The 22,645-nt window shown below is 35.5% G+C and overlaps 1 protein-coding gene and 3 pseudogenes across 1 annotated transcript; 1 reads left to right on the top strand and 3 right to left on the bottom strand.

The window, feature by feature from the left end:
- Positions 1-357: 357 nt before the first annotated feature.
- Positions 358-1,872, top strand: LOC106394053 (annotated as a pseudogene).
- Positions 1,873-1,904: 32 nt separating this feature from the next.
- Positions 1,905-4,771, bottom strand: LOC106355491 (annotated as a pseudogene).
- Positions 4,772-6,221: 1,450 nt separating this feature from the next.
- LOC106395557 lies at positions 6,222-7,735 on the bottom strand (annotated as a pseudogene).
- Positions 7,736-16,699: 8,964 nt separating this feature from the next.
- Positions 16,700-19,281, bottom strand: LOC106391428 (fasciclin-like arabinogalactan protein 16). Its single transcript, XM_013832067.3, has 3 exons — positions 18,473-19,281; positions 17,608-18,189; positions 16,700-17,076 (listed from the first exon to the last, which is right to left on the bottom strand). Exons 1-3 carry the CDS (start codon positions 19,164-19,166, stop codon positions 17,018-17,020), a joined length of 1,335 nt encoding a protein of 444 aa, XP_013687521.1. The 5' UTR covers positions 19,167-19,281; the 3' UTR covers positions 16,700-17,017.
- Positions 19,282-22,645: the final 3,364 nt, after the last annotated feature.

Below are 22,645 nucleotides of genomic sequence, written 5' to 3'. Positions count from 1 at the left end.
ACAAAAATTTTCTCTAGAATATGAATCTTTTAGGAACGGAGGAAGTATTATATTTAAAAGTTTATTTTTTATATAAATTAACCCTTAAAATTTTGAGAACTTACTGCTAATATTTGATTTGACTATACCTAAAAAATCGACTTTGCTACTAATTTGGTTGAGTCAATAAATGTATGGAATTAAAAATGAAAGTTAGGGGATTTAATGTATTTTCAAACAAATATTTTTTTTGCCAAAATTTGAAAACTGAGAATTATTTTAGATTTTTTCCCTTTGATAATGTGTGTGGCTATGATTGTTCCGTGAAGCATAATCCGACATCTTTTCTGGTTAGCAACTCTTACTGATAGCTAAACTATGAACTTGAAGTTACAGTTTAATAATTCCCTGCCAAACTGAGCTAGCTGAATTGTTTGTTTAATGCAAAATAACTTACATCGCACATATATATGATTAATACACTGCCTTACATCAAAGCTATTTCGTGTCAAGAAGTCAAAACATAATTTAAGAAAAACCTAACTCAAAACATAATTTAAGGAAGTTGGAGAACGAAGAAGACGTGGAGGACGTGAGAAGAGAGATTGAGATAATGAAACATCTGTTAGGTCAGCCTAATGTGATCTCCATCAAAGGAGCTTATATGAAGACGCGGTGGCTGTAAGGCTTTTCACATGGTGATGGAGCTTTTAAGAGGAGGTGAGCTGTTTGATAGGATAGTGGAGAGAGGGCATTACTCTCAGAGAAAAGCTGCTCATCTGGCTAAGGTCATACTTGGTGTAGTCCAGACTTGTCATTCTTTAGGTGTGATGCATAGAGATCTTAAACCTGAGAACTTTCTATTTGTTGATGATCAAGAGGATTCGCCTCTTAAGGCTATTGATTTCCGGTTCTGGAGGGTGAGCTCGATTTGTCATCAGATCCTTGGCCACAAGTCTCCGAAAGCGCGAAAGATTTGATCAGAAAGATGCTTGAAAGAGACCCTAAACAAAGACTTACTGCTCAACAAGTGTTGAGTAAGTCATTAGAATCATGAAACTACATAGTTTAAGTAGATATGGAATTTAATCTTGGTTCTTTTTTTCCAGGCCATCCATGGATTAGAGATGAAGGAAATGCACCAGATACACACCGCTTGACGCAACTTTGTTGAGTCGCTTGAAGAAGTTTTCAGAAACAGACAAGCTCAAGAAAATAGCTTTACAGGTATAATTATAAGATTTTTTTTTTCTGGATGGTTTTGATTATTAGATGTCTGATTTCTGTTTCACTTGCAGGTGATTGTGGAAAGGCTTTCCGAAGAAAAGATTCACAGTCTTAGAGAAACCTTCAAGACTATAGACAGCGAGAAGAGTAGGAGAGTAACTTATAAAGAACTCAAAAGCATTCTTGAAAGTTTTGACACAAATCTTGACAACTCTGACATCAGCGGTCTTATGCAAACGCCAGTAAGCAAACACTATGGTCTCATTATATATTTACTGATCAGAATATATTTATGTGTTTGCATCATTGATGTTCTTACACATGGATGAATCTTCTTGTGAATACTTTTAGATGAATGAGCATTTAAAAGACACAGTAGACTACGAGGAGTTCATAGCGGCGATTGTAAGACTTAAAGAATTACAAGACGAGGAAGCAAATGATCGTTTAGATTCATCAACAAAAGTGTAATGAAGTTGTCTGAAGAAGTGTAATGAGTAATCAAAACTGATGATGATGATATGTAAGTGAATGTGATGCATTCACTCATTTTTCACATTCTTAACATGTAGCCTCTTTAATCTAATGTTAACTGTTATAAAACTGTCTCCCTAATAATGATAAGATCTCTAATGTTTTCAATACTTCAAAACTAATATTTGTTTAGATTTAGACTTGTAGGAAGTTACAAAAGGGCTGCAACAAATTGAAATAGGAGGGACAGAACAAGGAGAAGAGGGACACAAAGAGGGCACAAGAAAAAATGTTGATGGATGGAAAGACCAATAACTGTGTAGGTTCTTTTTTCTTTTGTTCATGATATGTTCTAAAAAAGTTTAGAGCAAAAAAATAATAAGCTGTGTTTGTATATATATAAAAGTTGTTGTAGAAGGGATAAGGAAACACAACTTAAACTCAGGTGATGTGATGCTTTCAATACTTCTAGACTATATTGCATGTGCCTTTTATAGTTTGGTGAAGCATGATCCGACTTCTTTTCTGGTTTTATACAAAATTTTACAGAAATTTGGAATATGAATTTAAAGTACAGTTTGATTATTCATATACCTAGCCAGATGACCTAGCTGGATAGTTTTTTTAAAAGAAATTTCTATCATAAGAGTATTAAATTGATGATAAACTGCCGTCTGGTATATAAATATGCGTGCATGTTGTAACTTGTAACTAAATTTAAAGCTACTGCGGGTCAAGAAAGTAAATGCAAGAACTAACTCACATAGTAAAGCACATAGTGCACCAGAGAATATCTCTACAAAGATATGTGTTATTACTAGTATTCTTTTAAAGCAAACTTACAAGTATCTCTTTAAACCAAACTCGAACAACATCAAAACCCTTCTTGACTTGCTCCTCTAGCCTCACACGTCCTAAGATCGAATACAAGATCTCTAGAACCTCTACCCCTTAGCGAACTCCACTCTTATGCTAAGAATACAATTCTCTCGACAACCCTAATCCACAGGTCGAGTGTGACTAAATATACAATACAGTCAAGCCGGTTATCCACGCCTATCTACCCAAATATGGCAAGTTCCCTAAAACCTCTCCAAAGTCTTTTAAAAAACTTCCATCGTGAGATCTCCCTTCTCCAAGGTGAATCTCTTTAAGCTTGCTCCCCAAGATATCTTCGAACTTAGCCTTGATCCACAATTCATTCTTCAAGTTACAATCTTCATCTTGACTTGTTCATCCGCACGTACACTTCTCTGTTACAGGCTCTGCTCCATTCGCTGTTGTACTTACGTTCTGATGCAGACGTCCATCTGATCTTTGCATCTACAAAGAAGTCAAAATGTAGCATTCATTCTTGTTGCTCTTTTTTCTTGTCAAGCGTTATAAACCGTAAGCACATCAAAACTTACTCCATATTATGTATCAGTTATCAAAGTATTGATTGTGTAAATGTGGTTGTCAAGTGTTGCATTTTTATGAAGGGGCATTAATCATCAAGTGAAGTAATACTAATTTTAAAATATATTAAAATAGACCCTACACAAAGTGAAAGGCAACAAATATACTTCAAGACCGAAGTCAGAACTACTAGACAGTAATACTGATCCCATCAAACGCTTACTTCCTCTAACAAAATATAAAAAGAATTTATTTCTCCCAAATAAAAACCAAAAGGAAAATGAGTAAAATCTCTAGTTGCAACAAGAAGAAACAAGATAACACACTTTAAATAAAATTAAACTTGTAAATCTGCTTTATCTATTTGACCTCGAGGAACCGGGACCAAGCTGGGAAAATAAGTGCAATGCAAAGGCCAAGGTCCAACCACTGAATCTATTCGGACTTTGTTGATCAACCTGTTTTCCCCAAAAACATAAATCCAAGCCTGACCAGTTTCATCACAAGAACACACGACAAGCCTTTTATCGTCAATGAAGTAACTTGGCTGCTGAGAGTAGAGATTGGTCGGTACTAAACTCGGAAAGCTAGGAATTGACAGTCTTATGAAGTTCACCCAAACCACATCACGGCTATCCTCAACATTAACCTTGTTCTTGGTCACCCAAATCTCAGTCTTCTTTGTTACATTGCATTGCTTTAACAACGAAAACCGATCTCCCTTAAAGATCCTCAGGACAAGTGCATCGCGAAGATGGCTCATCCCACATGGTAGATCACAGAATCTAGAGAATCTGTCCTTCGAAAAATTGAAGTTACTAAGGCTGTACAAAGAATGAAGAAAAGTAATCCAAAACAAAGAGCCGTTCAAGAATACACCAATTTCAGAATGTATAGTTGGATGTGGTTTTTCGCTCTTTTTACTATCATTGGATTTTACGTTAGTTTTTTTTCCACGTACCGAACGCAAAGTCATGGACTCTCCACTCTTTATAATGGATGTTTTTCAAAACCAACCCACAATTTCTAGTTAAATACAAAACCAACTTCTTTTTTTTATCATTACTATTCATCAATAAAATTTTCATATTATCTCTATGTTTTTGAATTATTCACAAAATTGCCATTTTTATTTAATTTTTTATTAATTTCGAAATTAACATAAAACCAAATACACCCTAACAATTTCTTCTTATTTACAAAAATGTCATCATCATCAATTTTTCCAACCACCATGAACCACCATTTTCGAGCTCTAAAATATGCCTTCGAGGCGAGAGCTAGGATGGCCAATCCATGCACTTTGTTTCAACCACGGGTTCCAAACAACGGCTCCTTGATCCATGTTACATATCAAAAACTCATCGCAGTCAACCAATTTTGTAGTTTTTTGATATTCTAAAGCGAGAGTATCCCATGGTAACTCACGAACCACTATCTTGGGATCGATGCTTACCGAGTAAATCTTGGTTTTGGTTTTTAGGATGAATCGAAACGTCTCCTTGTGGTTGTTGATGAACCTCTTGTCATCCAAGATAACGTTCCATCGTTTACAAACAACGCTCAAGCGGACAAGAGATTTAAGAGGGACACGAGAGAGTATCTCTTCAATCAACTCCCATGGAAGCTGCTCCTCATGCGCCTTCTTCTTCTTTTGTTTTGTTTTGGTTGAATCCATTGTCTATTTTCCTTGTTAGGGTTTCAACAGAATGTTCGTGCAATAAATATGATTGTTAGAGATGTATCAATTTGAGGAGTGTTGGAGATTTATTAATATCTTGGAGAAGTTATTGTTTTGGTTGCATTTTAAAAAATTGATTTTTAATTTTGGTGTTTTTTGTACCGAATTTCATAACAGAGTTTTAACACAATTTAAATGTTTTGTCAAACAATTAGGGTCGAGATTTTAAGCACCATAAACAATTATATTTAAAAGCCTATTTTCAAATAAATTGACTCTTAAAATATGGGGTATTCGATTCAAATGTTTCATTTGAGTATACCTAAAATTGGCTTTACTACTAATTCTAATGAGTCAATAAATGAATAGAATTTAAAATATATATATATATAAGCTAGGGATTTAATGTATTTTCAAACAAATATTTTTTCCCCAAATTTGAAAGCTAGAAATTTTTTTTAACTACAAAAGCTACGAATTATTTAGCATCGAACATATACTTAAAACCTTTCTCCGAATTCTGTGAGTATTAAATCATTTCTTACATCAAACATATACTTAAAACCTTGCTCCAATTCTGTAAGTATTAATTATAATAAATAATAGATTTTAACCTGCATATTCGTGCGGATATATTTTTTATTTTATAAATGTTTAACTTTGATATTATCATAAAAGTTTAAATACTTGATTTATATCTTAGTGTTATGTATTGTATAATTATTTAATCTTATTGTTTAGGTTTCTTATTACTTTATTAATATAGAAATTTTTATACATTTTACCTTTTTATTAATTGTTATTACATTTTCAAATTGTTATTAATTTGAAATAATCAAATAAAAAACATTCTTCAATATATGATTTTTGAAAATATATAGCTGTAGAAATAAAATGGTAACATATGTTAATAACTTTATTTGAATAAAAATATGACATGGTTAACAAATTTGAACATGTTTTAGTGGTAGATAATAATTTATCTAAATGAAAGCAATTAAAAAATAAATAGGTAAATTTACCAATTTAATATAATTTTATCATATTTAGTTTATATAATACTTCTATTTTAATATAAAATAATTATAAATTTATAAAAACAGAAATATTTTTTTTGTTTATAATAAAATTTAATTAATATAATTTTATACTGATATTATATTACTTAATTACGAAATTAATTAATGCATTATTGAATAAAAATATTTAAAAAGTTTAGTAGGATTGTTTTAGATATTTTCTCGACAGATTTTTGTTATAACTAAAAATAAAATTTAAACTTATAGATAAAATTAATTTATTATTAATATTCTTATTGATTATTATATCATATTAGGTAATTAATGAAATAGACCTAGTAAGACTTTTTAATGGTAAATAAAAATTATACTTCAGTTTTAATAGTGTTGATTGATTGTATAGTTAGATTGGTTATAGTGGTGTTAGTGGGGCCTAATAATCAAGAGTCCAAAATTATTTGTCTGAAACATATGAAAAGACAACAGGTTAAACTGAGCCTGTTAAACGCTTAAACTAACTTGCTCTAAAAACTCTGAAGAAAGTTATTTAATCGGGGGAAGAAACAAAACCATAAGAAAATGAGCAAAATCTCTAATTGCAACCAACAACAACAAAAGAAAACCCCGAGAACACACGTCAAATAAAATTAAACTTGTAATTCTGCTTCATCTTTTTGATCTCGAGGAACCGGGACCAAGCTGGGAAAGTAAGTGCAATGAGAAGGCCAAAATCCAACCACAGAATCTAACTGAACTTTGCTGATCAACTTATTTTCCCCCAAAACATAAATCCAAGCCTGGCCATTTTCATCGCAAGAACACACGACAAGCCGTTTATCGTCGATGAAGTAACTTGGCTGCCGATAATAGTAGGGTTCAGCCTGTACTAAACGGGGAATGTTAGGAATTAACAAAATCATGAAATTCATCCAAACCACATCATTACCGTCCTCAACATTAACCTTGTTCTTGGTCACCCAAATCTCAATCTTCTTTGTTACATGGCATTGCTTCAAAACCGAAAACCTATCTCCCTTAAAGACCCTAAGGACAAACGCATCGCGAGGATGGCTCATCCTACATGGTAGTGTACAAAATCTGGATGATCTTTCCTTTGAAAAATTGACCTTCACAAGGCAGTACAAGGGATCTGTCTTTTCAAGGTAAGCAATCCAAAACAAAGAGCCATTCAATGATACACCGATTTCATAATTAAACTTGTCGTCTTCCAGCGTTTTGGACGCAGAGTTATGCAATTTCCACTTTGTATTATTGTGCCAAACGGTCTTGTAAAGACTTGCATCATTTCTATTACTACCATTGTAACATATGCCTTGAAAGTAAAACCCATGTACTTTGTTAATCCATGTACTTTGTTTCAACCATGGGTTCCAAACTGCGGCTCATTCATCCATGGCACAGATCAAGAACTCATCGCTATCAATCACGTCTTTAGGTTTCTCAAATTCTAAACCGGGAATATCCAATGTTAACTCACGCACTACTATCTTAGGATCGATACTTACAGAATAGATGTTGGATTCGGTTCTTACGATGAATCGAAACGTCTCCTTGTGGTTGTTGATGAACCTCTTGTCATCCATGATAGAATTCCATCGTTTGCAAACAACTCTCAAGCGGACAAGAGATTTAGGAGAAACACGAGAGAGTATCTCTTCAATCAACTCCCTTGGAAGGTGCTCCTCATGTGCCGCCTTCTTTTGCTCTGTTTTGGCTGAGTCCATTATCTTAGGGTTTCATGCCAAATGATCCTCGTAAAATAAATCTATATATATATTGTTGTAAAATTAATAAAACAAGAGAGAGAGTGCTTGATGATTGTGACTTTCTTATTATTATTGTTGTATTATTCTTTTAGTGTATAGAGAAGAAACTTAAAAGGAAATATAAGCCTTTTTTATTTTTTATGTTGTTTTACATTTTCTAATCTTACAAAAGAGAGAGGGGAAAAGAGTATTTATAGTAAGAAATTTTAGGACACGTATCGTGGAAGAGATGACAATGACATTCCATTGATGGGCAAGTGTATTCCACGTGTAAGAAGGATGGATATTCATTATCTCTTAACACTTTCTCCTCATTATCCATCTTGTATTACGTAGTGACTCGTTAAAAACCTGGTCATGAAAAAACTCATTGGGACAAAAACCATGACAAGGGAAAAAGAGTACATTGTCGTAATCTACCCCTGAAAGTAGTGGACCTAGCATCGTCGTTACAGGTCACGCAAATGCCGCATTCCGATACCATAGACGTGTTTTCAAAATGTTGTAGACGGAAGAGCTTTGGTGAACAAGTCAACTGGATTGTTGCATGATCGTACATATTTGATGTCCACGTCTTTATTTTTCTCGAACTCCCTTATGTACGAGAAAAATCTTGGAGGGATGTGCTTTGTTCAGTCGCTCTTGATATAGCCTTCTTTAAGTTGAGCAACACAAGCTGAATTGTCTTCAAATATTTTCGTCGGCTCTTTCTCATTGACTATTCCGCTTGCTTCTTGTATGTGTTGACTCATTGATCGAAGCCACACACATTCTTGACATGCTTCGTGAAGCGCAATAGTTTCTGCATGATTTGAAGATGTCGCAACCAGAGTTTGTTTCTAGGACCGCCAAGAGATCGCGGTTCCACCAATCGTAAAAATATAGCCGGTTTGCGATCGAGCCTTATGTGGATCTGATAAGTATCCTGCATCTGCAAAACCAACCATACCAAACTCGGGTTTTCTAAAATAAATCAACCCTAAATCAACTGTACCTTGGAGATATGCTTTATTCCGTCCCAGTGCCTGCGAGTAGGAGCATAACTATATCTTGCTAGGAGGTTAGTAGCAAAGGCAATATCAGGTCTAATACAGTTTGCAAGATACAAAATCTCACCGATAGCACTCATATAATGTACTTCTGGACCTAATATATTTTCGTTATCTTCGCAGGGCCTAAAAGGGTCTCTCTCAACATCTAGAGTTCTACCAACCATTGGAGTACTCAAAGGAGTCGCTTTATCCATATAAAAGCGTTTCAATAACCTTTTCGTATAATTTGAATGATGCACAAATATTCCTTCTCGGAGATGCTCTATTTGGAGCCCAAGACAAAACTTTGTCTTGCCGAGATCTTTCATTTCGAACTCCTCTTTCATATGAGTTCCAATTATGTTCAGGTCATCTACATATACAGCAATGATCACAAAGCCAGATGACAATTTCTTTATAAAAACGCATGGACATATCGCATTATTCACATATCCTTTACTCAAAAGATATTCACTTAAGCGATTGTACCACATGCGTCCGGATTACTTTAATCCGTAAAGTGATCGCTGTAACTTGACCGAACAAATCTCCCTGGATTTTTCTTTTACTGCCCCTGGCATTTTCAATCCCTCAGGGAGTTTCATATATATATCGTTATCTAAGGATCCATACAAATATGCAGTCACAACGTCCATAAGATGTATTTCAAGATTTTTATATGCCGTTAGGCTCATCAAAAATCTAAACGTAATTGCATCCATTACCGGGGAATACGTTTCCTCAAAATCAATTCCCGGTCTCTGAGAAAAACCTTGGGCAACTAATCGGGCTTTATATCGTGTTACTTCATTTTTCTCATTTACTTTTCTCACGAATACCCACTTATACCCAACAGGATTTATATTCTCAGGCGTTATGACTATAGGTCCAAAGACATTTCTTTTATTCAGGGAGATTAATTCAATTTGAATGGCCTTCTTCCACTCCTCCCAATCATGTCTTTTCTGACATTCCAAAATGGACCTTGGATCGGATTCATCATTTTCATGATCGATCTCTTTGGACACAGAAAAGGAGAACATTCCATCAACATCTTTTATCTTATTTCTGATCCATAACTTTTCATCTCGGGCGTAGTTGATGGAAATCTCATATTTTTCTGTTCCCTTTTCGTCATCTGGATCATCTTTATATATGCCTTCTTTCAGACATTTTTCAGTATCAGGTTCTTCTGGAACCTTACTTTGTTCATCCAATTTCTTTTTCTTTCGGGGATTTTTATCTTTAGAACCCGCTGGCCTCCCCTCTTTAACTGAACCCTAGGTTCGTTCATTTTGTTTCCATCAGTTTGTTCTTTAGGAACATCAACTCTGGATGGAACATTTTCAGCGGGTATACATGATTTCGTCACCCTTCTCGTATCTGTGAACGCATCTGGTAACTGGTTTGCCAAATTATGCAAATGCACAATTTTCTGAACTTCCAGCTCTCTTTGATTCGTAGGGGGATCAAGGTGTAACAACGACGGTGTACACCAAGTAATCTCTTTAGGAATTCTATTAATTCAACCCCCTAACGCTGGAAATTCATCCTCATTAAAATGGTAATCGACAAATCATGCCGTAAACATATTACCAGTTACTGGTTCTAGATATCTTATTATACTTGGTGATGTATAACCCACATATATTTCCAATCTCTTTTGTGGGCCCATTTTTGTTCTTTGTGGCGGTGCTATCGGAACATAGATTGCACACCCAAAGACACGGAGATGTGATACATCTGGCTCTTGCCCAGATGCCAATTGTAATGGGGAGTACTTATGATATGCACTCGGTCTTAGCCGAACCAGTGCAGCCGCATGCAATATAGCTTGACCCCATATAGAAATTGGGAGCTTTGTTCTCAAGACTAACGGTCTTGCAATCAACTGCAACTGTTTTATCAATGACTCGGCCATGCCATTTTGTGTATGTACATGGGGAACTGGATGCTCCACATCAATCCCCATTGACATACAATAATCATCAAATGCTTGCGATGTAAATTCACCACCATTATCAAGCCTTACTTTCTTAATGACATACTCTGAGAACTGCGTTCTCAGCTTTATTATCTGGGCAATGAACTTTGCGAAAGCCGTATTTCGTGTCGTCAAAAGAGACACACTTGACCATCTACTAGATGCGTCAATCAATACCATGAAATACTTAAACGGCCCGCACGGTGGGTGGATCGGCCCACATATATCACCATGTATTCTTTCCAAAAACATTGGTGATTCATTGCCTACTTTTGCTGGTGATGGCCGAGTTATAAGTTTTCCTTGAGAACATGCATTACATGTAAACTCGCCCATTTGCAAAAAAATTCCGGTTTTCAACGGATGGCCATTCGAATTTTGCACTATCTTTCTCATCATGACTGAACCAGGATGTCCTAGCCTCTCATGCCAAATTTTAAATGTATCAGTAAACTTCATGTTTACCACGGCATAGGACTCAGTCATGGTAATTTTCGTACAATATAGTCCAGAGGATAACATTCTTAAATCTTCCAATATATGTTTGCTCTCGGACTTAATGCAAAGAAATTCAGTGTCATTTTTACTCATAGTCGCAATATGATATCCATTCTATGAGACTCGGGGGAGTACAATGCATCACTTATTTAAAATATTGTTCCCCCTGGCATTGAAAATTTCGCTCTTCCAGAGCCCATAATAATCTTTGCATTACCAGATATTGTACTTACGCTTCCAGCGTAATCTTTTATTTTGAGACTGGAGAAATATTTCTTATCTTTAATTATCGTGTGCGTTGACGCACTATCTGCCAAACACAAATCTCCATCGATAGTCTCAAAGTTTGGCATTTTCTGAATATAAAACATATATTATTAAACATTAAACATGAAACATAACATATATCTTACAACAAAAGATATAGATACTATAATACAGTCTACTTATATCACATCGATTTATATCACCAACTCCCCATAATCTCCTATAAATAACCACACAAGGAGAAGAAGAAGGGCATCCCAAAAACAAAGAAAGAGAGAACAAGAGAAGAAGAGAGTGAGCAAGAGAGAAAATAAGAGAGAGAAAAAAAATCTTTCTTGTGAGAAAATTTTTCTCTATAAGAAATTAAGTATAATTTCTTGAGTGTATTTGGGATCGGGTGTGAGTTGAGAGCTTGTAAAAATTTCTCGGGTTGAGAATAAAAGATCTGTAGCAGGTCCGGAGACATAGGCAAGATTGGCCGAACTCCGTTAACAATTTTGTGTGTGTTTTCCCTCTCCCATAAATTCGGTTTTCCGCAAAAATTTGACCGCATATTTTCTAACATTTATATATCTTATTTAATAGATAGTTCTTAGCCTTTTTTAGTTAAAATCTAAGAAAATTTAAGAATCATCTCTTAGCAGAAGATAAGGAGAAGGACTGGGGATAATCATGCTTAATCATGGTCTAAGAACTTGACGAGAGGAAATCAGGCGGGGCCAAACCGTGAAAAAACAATCATGTGAAATGGTCGTGACACGTCAGCAATAACGGACGGAAGCTTAGCTGATGATAATCGTATAGCCTTTTGGTCGGTGCAAATTATAATGGAATTGCAAAAACTTTTGAGTGTTGTTGTTAAGACTTTTCTTTTCAATGATTGTTGTTGACATCAATAGCATTACTATGTTCCAATTTTCAGCAGCTCTTTTAGGATCAGATGGGTGGCTCCTTAAGAGAGAAAGATCGGTCTTTAGTTTGAATTTGAATCTGAGCTGAGTTCTCTTTCATCATCATCATCTTTGTGGGATACATACATTTTCTTTGTGTCTGAATGGCGTCTGAGAAACCGGTGGAGGATGTGAGTGCTATTTCGGAGAACACTGACAACGTACTCAATGAGAATGTTCCGGTACAGGTATAATCTTTCTTACAAGACTCCAGTGTTTTGAACAGTGTTCAACATCAATCTTCTATTAGCATTCTCTGCAGGAAGTAGTAGACTACTCTAAACATCAAAACAGCTAATAAACCAATGAAAGCTGAAATGGCAAACAAGGAAGATGATCGATACCACTTCGTATGCCTTTTCTTCATATTCTTTCTTATGTTTGTTAATGACCTATGCATCTCATCTCTCTTTATAATGTTTGGATGTTCAATAGAACTTCTACACCTTGCTGGAGGAGAAGTAGTGTTGGGATTTTCATTCAGGTTGGAGGAAAGAGCTGAAAAAAAAACGGAAAGAGGTTGTTGCTCTATCCTTGCAACCTTTTCATTTTACATTTTCTAGAGGACTTTTTTTTTGTTTCGTCTTAACTTGTGTCTTCTTCTTTTGGTTTGATCTTGAAGAGCCACCACCTAAGGTTGAACTGAAGAAGGTTTGCTTCTTTGTTCTTCCTATGTGATCATACTTTTCCTAAATTGGTAGTTGTTGTATCTCATGTTGTGTGGTCCGTGAAAATATTTAGATACCAATTACTCGTTCTAAATCTCCAAAGCTAGGACGCAGAAAGAGTAGTGGTGGTGCAACAGGAGGTGAGACGAGTCCTCGGGTGACAAAACCAAATGACTCATCATCATTTATCTTGAAGAAACCCATAACAAAGCCTCAGCCAAAGGTTGAAACTAGAGCTGTAAAATGGGTGGGCTGTCCAATAGGCGTCCATGTCCAAATATATTTGGGCTTCCATTTGTTATACTCATATTTCCAGATGGGCTTTAAATGGTCAAAATTGGGAAACCATTTAATCTTTGGGTGTTTGTGGATTTGGTTAATATGGACATGGACGGCCCAATTAAAAAAAAATTCTAGGGTTTCCAAAATTTGGGGAAAAATTGAAAAATTTCATTTCATCATGAAAGAGAGTTTATGCGACTCATTTGACGATTTGGTGATTGAAACTGAGTTCCATCGGAGAAATCGAGTTTTCTCGCCAAACCGCAAAATCGAGTTTTCTCGCCAAAACCGTAAAATCGAGTTTTCCCGCCATAACCGTAAAATCGAGTTTTCCCGCCAAAACCGCAAAAATCGAGTTTTCCCGTCAAAACCATAAAATCGAGTTTTCCCGCCAAAACCGGAAAATTGAGTTTTCCCGCCAAAACCGGAAAATCGTGTTCTGCCAAAACCGAAAAATCGAGTTCTGCCAAAACCGTAAAAATCGAGTTTCCCGCCAAAACCATAAAATCGAGTTTTCCCGTCAAAATCGTAAAATCGAGTTTTCCCGCCAAAAATCGCAAAATCGAGTTTTCCCGCCAAAACCGGAAAATCGTGTTCTACCAAAACCGAAAAATCGAGTTTTCCTGCCAAAACCGTAAAAATCGAGTTTCCCGCCAAAACCATAAAATCGAGTTTTCCCGCCAAAACCATAAAATCAAGTTTTCCCGTCAAAATCGTAAAATCGAGTTTTCCCGCCAAAAATCGCAAAATCGAGTTTTTCCGCCAAAACCGGAAAATCGTGTTCTACCAAAACCGAAAAATCGAGTTTTCCTGCCAAAACCGTAAAAATCGAGTTTCCCGCCAAAACCATAAAATCGAGTTTTCCCGCCAAAACCGGAAAATCGAGTTTTCCCGCCAAAACCGCAAAATCGAGTTTTCCTTACAAGATTGGAAAATCGAGTTTTCTGCCAAAACTGTAAAATTTGTAGTCTTATAGATTAAAATTTTAAAAATTTCTTATATGGTCCATTATGGATTCCATGGCAGCCCATGTAAACATGGGTGTTAGTGGGTCTGGTCGTTAATGGACATGGTTCCTAATGGACATGGTCACTCTTTGTCCACAAACAATAAATGGATAAATGGATATGGGCTAATGGACTGTGGGCTAACCCAGTTTACAGCTCTAGTTGAAACGCAAGAGAAGTCAGGGAAGGCTGAAGAAAGGAGAAAAGAAGTGAAGAAAGAAGAAGCAAAGAAAAAGAGAAGGCTGAGATCATGACAACATCCAAGTGAAGGGTGAGATCATGACAAGTGAAGTTACCGTGGGAGGCTGATCAAAGCAAAGAGAGCGTTTGGCATTGGGCATCTCTGTTTCTTCTTCCTTTTTAAAGGCATTAGTGTGAATAGAGTTGTTGCATTGTGTCTATTTTGACAGTTGCTTCTCATTTTCAGATTTTTAAAAAAATTAAGCCTCGGTTTGTTTTTAATAAATGGTCTCTTAATATTTGTTGGATGAAATATGTGTGAATTTGGAGAGTAAAATAGTGGCGAGTTGTGCAAATGTTTATATATTAAAGGAGACTGGTGGGGTCTTTATTAACAGCTAAACATGTTAGGGTCGGATACAAATATTCTTGTGGGGTGCTCTGTATTTGCAACATGTTTGTGGTCGGAAACAAGATTATGGTTTAAATCTGTTTGGGCTTTGTTTGAACGATTCCTGTAAATATTGATGGATAGGCCTACTGACACTACTCACTCCTAAGATTCTCATTCGTTATCCATACAAGATATTATGTTTCAAAATGTTAAGCGTCATTCTTAGTATTTATGCTTCATTCATTGTTGTATAGGTAAACTTCTTTATGGAACAATGAACACGAGACGATGTGAGTTAAATATTGATGGATAGGCCTACTTAATACTTGCATTGTTTTTTTTTTTGTCAAAATAAATGTATGTAGTGAATATGTACATGTTAAACACTTGGTAACTTTGACTTTGACTCTCGCCTACTACAAAGTTAGTGATATGATATTAATTGGCTAAAGACTAAAGAGAATCAGACTTTTATTACATGAAGACAAAAGCCCCACACAGCTCACTTGTCCTCATGTCCAGTCCCCACTTCTTCCTAATATCTTCACCGGCTCAATAGTAACATTAAGCTGTCAAAAATTAAAAATCTTGATATAAACAAAGGTAAGTTATAGCTTTGTAAAAGCAAATCATATTAATTAAATGGTACTTGTCAATTAAAAATGGTACGTGTCCTAAGCTGTCAAAAATTAAATATCTTGATATAAACAAAGGCAAGTTATAGCTTTGTAAAAGCAAATAATGCTCTCTCAATTCCCGAAAATAAGATTTTCTAGAATATACACGGTTATTAAAAATTTAATAAATATTTATAATTTAATTTATTTTTTATTTTATCATATACTTTTCAATAATTTTCTACCAATGAAATTTAATCAATTCAAATATTCTCAATTAATGTTCTTCAAAAGTATAAAAAAAATATCTTAACAATATAGAAAATCTATCTTTGTGGAACAACAAAAAAATCTAAAAAATCTTACTTTCGGAAACGGATGAAGTATTAATTAAATGATACTTGTAAACCCCTACCGCTGTCATGAGCCAAGTAGATGGCTCGTGGGCAGCAAGTCATGAATGGATGGGATGGGATTTTTCCTTTTGGAGGCGGAGGAAGAGATCCTACAAGGACAGCTTTGCACTCACAGAGCTCAATCACCTATACATGTTGAAGCGGAGGGCATCATTTGGGCAATGAAAAAAGCTCGAGCTAAAAGTCTCGACGATATCAATTTTGCTTCAGACTATCAACAAGGTGAACAGAGATGAAGAATGGCCGGCGCTATCAACAAAGTTGGATAAAATTAAATTCTTGCTTTCTAAGTTTCAGAGTGTTGTTTTAACCTTTTTACCGCGTTTTTGTAACATCCGTGCGGACTCCTTGGTTAAAAGAGGACATTCACATGCACATTACTTCGCGGCTGTAAACTCCCTTGTCCCCTTCTTGTCTATTCTAGAAGCTCGCCATGAAGAATCAGAATGATCCTCTATCAAAGTTTGGTTGATGGCCAAAAAAAAAATTGGTACATGTAAATAAATAGTCGGTGTACCAAAGAGTATGTGTGTTATAATAATCTTTAGTAAGCATGAATACTTGATTCTTTTATAAACTTGTTTTTGATGAAGACAAAAATAAATACATTTGGTATTTGTATAAACAATAAACAGAGCCGCTGATATTATGACCAGGTGAGTGAATATACATTTGGGTCATTATACATTACGTTGATTGATCTATTACAGCAAAGGACATTGTAGCTATATGCCGATCACACATTAAATTATTTGCCAGATTTTATATTTTATGTATAGTAGTATTATACAAAATGAGAGCAATAATGCATCAATTGAAAAAAAAAGAGAATGTAATAAATAAGCACACAAACCGATCAGTCCTTTATTATTCCATATAGCTGTTCATATAGTTGTATAGTAATTTGTATTACATTGAATTCTCTAACTTCTACCATCTTTTTCATGCACCCCAAATAACAAACTTCATCAGAACCTACTGTCCACGTATTCATATATATATTTTGAATATAAAAAATTACAATAGAGCATGCAAACCGCAACGAACCAAAAATCACATCATTTACATATTCAATTTTTTTTCTCTTTTTCTTTTCCAGATGTTTACCGAAGCAAGAATTTGGAAGCTCTGGTTTTATTTTGATAACAACGTGTAAAATCATTGACATGGGATGAACCGTGATCCCATCATTCTACAAGCTACCTCCATCAATTTACCTGCGTAGATTATCACATAATCAGTGACTTTTTCTTTGAAATGATTAGTGCAATGAATATATGATTAGAACCAAATTCAAAATAAGGACAAAAGGGTTTGGTTTGGGGTTTAGTAAAAATAAAAACAAGCTGTCATTAACGACCAATTGTGCCTCACAGCTTGTCTTATAGAAAGAACAAAAGAAAAGACATTTTCCATTAATTTAATGGTTATTATGGGATTATTCGTCGGTGGTTTATAAAAAAAAGAAGCTATTATGTGAACTAAAAAAACAAAGTTTGTTAATAGAGTTTTGTCTCCATGCCCTTACACGTCTCTGCTTTATTCCAAATCCCACATGTTTACGTCTACTCTCATTTACCGACCAAACTCAAGGCTGCTTAAACTATTTAACTTTCTGACAATCTACGACACAAAAATGATGTAATTCTAGTTTAGACGTCAAAATCAAGTACTTAAGGACAGGAGCAATCACAATCTAAAACTAAATGTAAAAGAAAAGTAATAAAGACTTAAAAAGTTTTTTTTACCTCTTCTTGATTTAGCAACTTTCTTAACGACCGGAGCAGCTGGTTTCATCTCCGTTGCCGGTGTCTCCTTCATTGGAAACAAGACACCATCAATACCCTGAACTGATATCCGACCGTCGGTGTAGATATCAGGGTCGAACAAATAAGCTGAGCCTTCACCGTGTCCGAACTTAACAGAACCATCGGCTTCTTGAGCCAACACTTTGTGTGGGAATCTCAATGAATCGTACTTCACCTTCCCGAATCTTCGTACTGCGTTGTACATACTCTCTTCTGTCTGATACTCCGGTATGATATGGTAATAAACAATCTGCTCAGGAGCACCCGGCTCGCTCAACTGATCCGTCGTGAGCTTAGCCATGGCCTCGTCGTTAGGTGCCAAGACGGTTAAAACGTAACCTTCAGAGACGAGACGACCCATCTCGGTGGCTAGGGAAGTTAAGTTGACGAGAATGTCAGCCATCTCGTTGTAGCCACCGTAATGCAATAGAGTGTGGATGAAGTCTTTGACTTGAGCCTCGCCGTTGAAGTGGTGACGTGGACCTCCGGGTCCGGGAGCTGGAGCCGGAGCGAGAGAAGGACCTGGTACAGGACCGGTTTAATAATTTTATAGGCAGGTAAAACAATTAGGATTCTCAAAATTAATATTTATTTAACTTTTAATAAAAAAAATTAAATATTAAGAGTAAAATTTTTATAAACTTTATGATGAAAACAAAAATATGTTCATTAAAATATTTTGGACATTTTTATTAATTTTTTTTTTTTTAATATTTGTAGTAAATACGTATATCTAAAAAAAACTCGAGCTCCTAATTAACTTTTAAAAATGGGGGCGGGGGCACGGCGGTGCGACCGCACTGACCTGGTGACATGGCGTCGTAGACTGGGAGGACTGGAGGGGCTCCGGCGGGGACTGGAGCTGGTTTCTTGAGACGGTGGGTTCTTGGATCAACCTCCGGAGCTCCTTCTGGTAAAACGGCGGAGATTGAACGGAGACTACGACGGCGGTTGAAGTCTTCTTGAACAGAGCGAGGGATAAGAAGACGCTCGATGCCATGGATGATGCCGTCAGGTCTAATGACGTCATCTGGACGGACGATCTCAGCGGAATCGACTTTTAACCGGCGAGTAGTGTCGACGGTGAGGTGAACATGGTCGTTGGAGAGTGTACGGTGGTGATGAGAGAGCGAAGGCCACTGAGGAGAAGAGATACGACGTGGGAGAATGTGGAACATCAAGAGAGATTGTAACGATTTGAGGTTTCTTGGTTCGAGCAAGAAAGATTTGAATTGAGGGTCGAGGTTACGTTCCAAGGCATCGTTACGTGGTGCGAAGATTGTGATGTTGTGTCTACCAACTGCTTCTTCGAGGGTTTGGAGGAGGAGTGCTTTCTCCACAAGCTCGGCTAGCTCTGTGTAGTGAGAGTCGAGGAGAGCTACGAGGACTGAGTTTGAGTTTATTTGACCTGAGGTGGGTTTGTTTTCGGGTAATGCTGTGGCGATGGAGGTGGCTAAGAGGAGGAGAAGGAGCTTTGAGAAGCTATTGGAGAAGTCCATTGCGTTTGTGGAGAGAGAGGTGAGCGGGAAGTGTCGGCAATGTGAAGAAAGAAGAAGGGGTTGAGGAGAGAGAGATTCTCTGAAGCTGATGTGAAGTTTCTTCTTTCTTTTTAATTGTTTTTGTTTTGGTATTTTTGGGTGGTTGTCTTTTTGCTTATTTATTTATTTATTTTTAATGGGTAAAAAGTGGGGTCTACACGTGCCACTTTGTTCAGATGTATGCCTAGCTTGAAGCCTCTCCTTCAGACAGAGGGCTGCTACTTGTTTCTGTTCAACAACTCAAGCACTATGTCTCTGTCTTCGAAGCTTTCGTGTCGGTTTCTAACTCGGTTCAGTATCTGAACTTCACTTCAAGTAAAAACTTTCCATCTTTGTATTTTTTTAGGAATAAAAAATATCGATTGTTTGGCTTGCAAATCAAAACGTAGTAACGTACGACTCAAACTATTGTAACTATAATAATTAGTTGTAATTGAGTTTTATAATACGTTACTCATTAAGCTTCATTGATACAAATGCCATGCTTCGAGGCGGATATATTTTGTAGGTTCTTTACAGTATTTTATCTTACAGCATTGAAACACGAACGACAACGTTAATTAATTGTAGTTTCGTGATACAACAACTTTAGCAAAATGCCAACATAAGTTTAGATTATTCTCACTCATATAACGTAACAAAGATGTCATGAACCAATATTATTATATTACCAAAGTCCAAACCACCTAGTATTTGCTAGTCCAAAATTTTCAACAAAAAGAAAACAAATTATTGATGATTACTGCATGACATTTACAATAAATATTTATTAGGTAAAAACATTTATTTGTTGATCTTTTTTTTAATACCAAATATTTATTTGTAGATCACCCTTTAAAGAAATTTACATCTCAGGAATTCATAAATGTGAAGCTTTCTTTCGATGTATTATGAAAAAAGCTAAGTGTATATATATGAATTATGCAATTGTTCTTCCATATATTAGCATTTTTTCACAAAAAGTTACTTTACTTTTCTTATGATTAATTTTCGAATGAATTAGCATTCTGTAAACATATAATGACCGTATGAATTAGAATACTGCCTGAAAGGGTTTTTGAAGTTCGGTTGCAAATGTCATGAATTCATTTTGAGCGAATGACAACATTTTCGAGGATGGAATTCTATAAATAAATCTATGTAGATGACTTTTAATTCCTAGCTAGATTAATTTTGTCACATATATAAATCATAAATAAAACCAGTGAAGGAAGGTAAGATGTCTTTGGTTGAAATATATCCATCGATTTAAGCTTTGGATCTAACATTAAGTCATTTTTTATAGTAAGAATCGTTGTTAATAAGATGTTAGACCAATGCATATGCTTGAGATTTACTGCAAAACTATGTCGTGATTGTGAAATAACATCTCACATACACCGATCTACTTGATAAACAAAATCTTTTGTGAGACAGATGTAAAAAGAAGAGGCCTCATGGAAACGTAAAGGCTATATTTGACGTTAATGAGCTTTGGTTCTTGCACGTGCGGTGGAATAGCGCGTCAAAAGTCTTTAATGTATGATGATTGATATAATCTCGCTTTCGCCGTTACTTATGATCTGATACGGCGACGTTTTACTTGCCGTTAGATTTTCCGTCGCCTTCGAACCGACACTGTCGTGGTGGTTGGTCTTCTCCTTTGATTCGAAGCTCCGTTCTCGGCCCACTAACATTATATAAAGAGAAAACAATAGTATTCAACTAACAATAAAATAAAAGAGGAAACAACTTTGGGATTCTTTTTTTTGTAATTTGCATTTTCTGGTTATTAAATTATGGCCAAGGAGCTCCTGACTCGTGACATGAAGGACTTCTTCACTTCTAAGTAATTTTTAATAAAACATATCCTTTTACTTTTAGGTTTTATAAAGTGCCAATATATGTACCGAAAAACACATGTTTTTGAAGTCTATATATATATATTTTGGTTTTATAAAACCTATTGGAGTTGAAAAACCGAAAAAGGAAGGTGGAAATTAGAATATTTCAAAAAAGCAAAAGTCAAATGATTTTTAGGAATTTTTATACTAGAGAAAAGAACATTTATTAGACAATAGTTGGAAAAAGAATGCATTGTACATAAGCTTTTCGGGTAGATGCGAGATATATGGCCATTTTAAAATAATCAAAAGATCTTATACAATGGCACTATTGATGAATTTAGGTATCGTGGAGTTATAATACAGTATCATTAACTTGATTCTTACAAAATTAAAGATTGACAAGACATTTATTTTCTGATTCTCGTTTTTTTTCTTAAATAAAAATCATTTTTTCTTTTGTTTTTTTTACGAAATAATCATTGTCTATCTTATTAGAAAAACGATCAGCTAAGTAGCTGGATACACCATTGTATATTTTTCTCTGAATATGGAATAACTTTACCATGTTTCTAGTCTTCTTTCTTTTCTGAGTTTTTCTTGTGATCGATAAAATTCCATAGTTCAAGATACTTACTTAGCTATCCAACCTCAATCTTTGCATTATCACTTTTTACCAATTTCAGTTCTTCATATTGACATTTACAAAATTACGTACAAAATTTCATGTTTTAAATGTCAAATCAGTATATAAATCATAAGAAAAATGAAAAAATGTTAAAGGAAAAAGGTCAAAAAAAAGACAAACGAAAAAGCGAGGAACAAACAAAAGACGTTTACTCTCAATAACCCGGTAGAGGTCCCTTCTTGTTACTCTTTGTGCTATGATGTTTTTAAAAACGTTTACTCTGTGCCGAAGAGTAGCTTATTTCTGGTGTCTGACACCTGTAACCGGGCAGCCTCTGCTATCGCTGATAGTGTTACAAGAGACCATCGTCTTCAGTCGTACGTTGCTACTGGTGGCCCCCGCTGGTTGTCTGAACTACTATCTACAGAGGCATCAGCATGTTGATCTATTTCGACCTTCTTAGCTGCCTTCTGCTTTAGCTTGTGTTTCAAGGCATGGTTTTGGTTTTTCTCCCGACTGTTTGGGTGTATTTTACTAGGGGGCCTATTGGTTCCCATTTTAATTGCTTTTAAGGTTTGGCATTGTTTTGACCACAACCACTTGAGATGAAACTCTTTTGAATTTTCAATGATAAAAAAAAAAACAAAAAGAAAAGGCCCCCCTAAGCAGTAAGCAGTATAGTGATTGGGTTGTAGAAGTCCGTAACCAGATTGGGCCTTTGTGAAACCGCAATTGTTTTGTTAAAATCATTACTGGTCCTTCTCTTGAAGTTTTGGCTGGTCCTAATTAATACGTTAATCTTGAATTTTTAGCTGGTCCTAATAAATACGGTAGTTGATACAACTCAGAACATTAACATCTTCTGCGTCCATCGACATAAATGACAACATGGGATACATTATACATATGTGATATGTGGTCCGGTTTTAGCGCCTAATTTTGGGAAGAGCGGTGTGTAATTAAGATTTACCAAATTAAGCAAAACAAAA

The sequence above is a fragment of the Brassica napus genome, chromosome C4 (assembly GCF_020379485.1).
Source record: "Brassica napus cultivar Da-Ae chromosome C4, Da-Ae, whole genome shotgun sequence".
NCBI classification, from domain to species: domain Eukaryota; kingdom Viridiplantae; phylum Streptophyta; class Magnoliopsida; order Brassicales; family Brassicaceae; genus Brassica; species Brassica napus.
The sequence above is the reverse complement of the archived record's forward strand: the minus strand, read 5'-3'. Positions and strand labels throughout refer to the sequence as shown.

Bases quoted from the DNA above. Each gene is read 5' to 3' on its own strand.
- LOC106391428 (XM_013832067.3), bottom strand. From the start codon at position 19,166: ATGGACTTCTCCAATAGCTTCTCAAAGCTCCTTCTCCTCCTCTTAGCC. The intron at 18,190-18,472 runs GTCAGTGCGGTC...GTCCTGTACCAG, and splicing joins CTACGACGCCATGTCACCAG to GTCCTTCTCTCGCTCCGGCT. The intron at 17,077-17,607 runs GTAAAAAAAACT...TAATCTACGCAG, and splicing joins AGTTGCTAAATCAAGAAGAG to GTAAATTGATGGAGGTAGCT.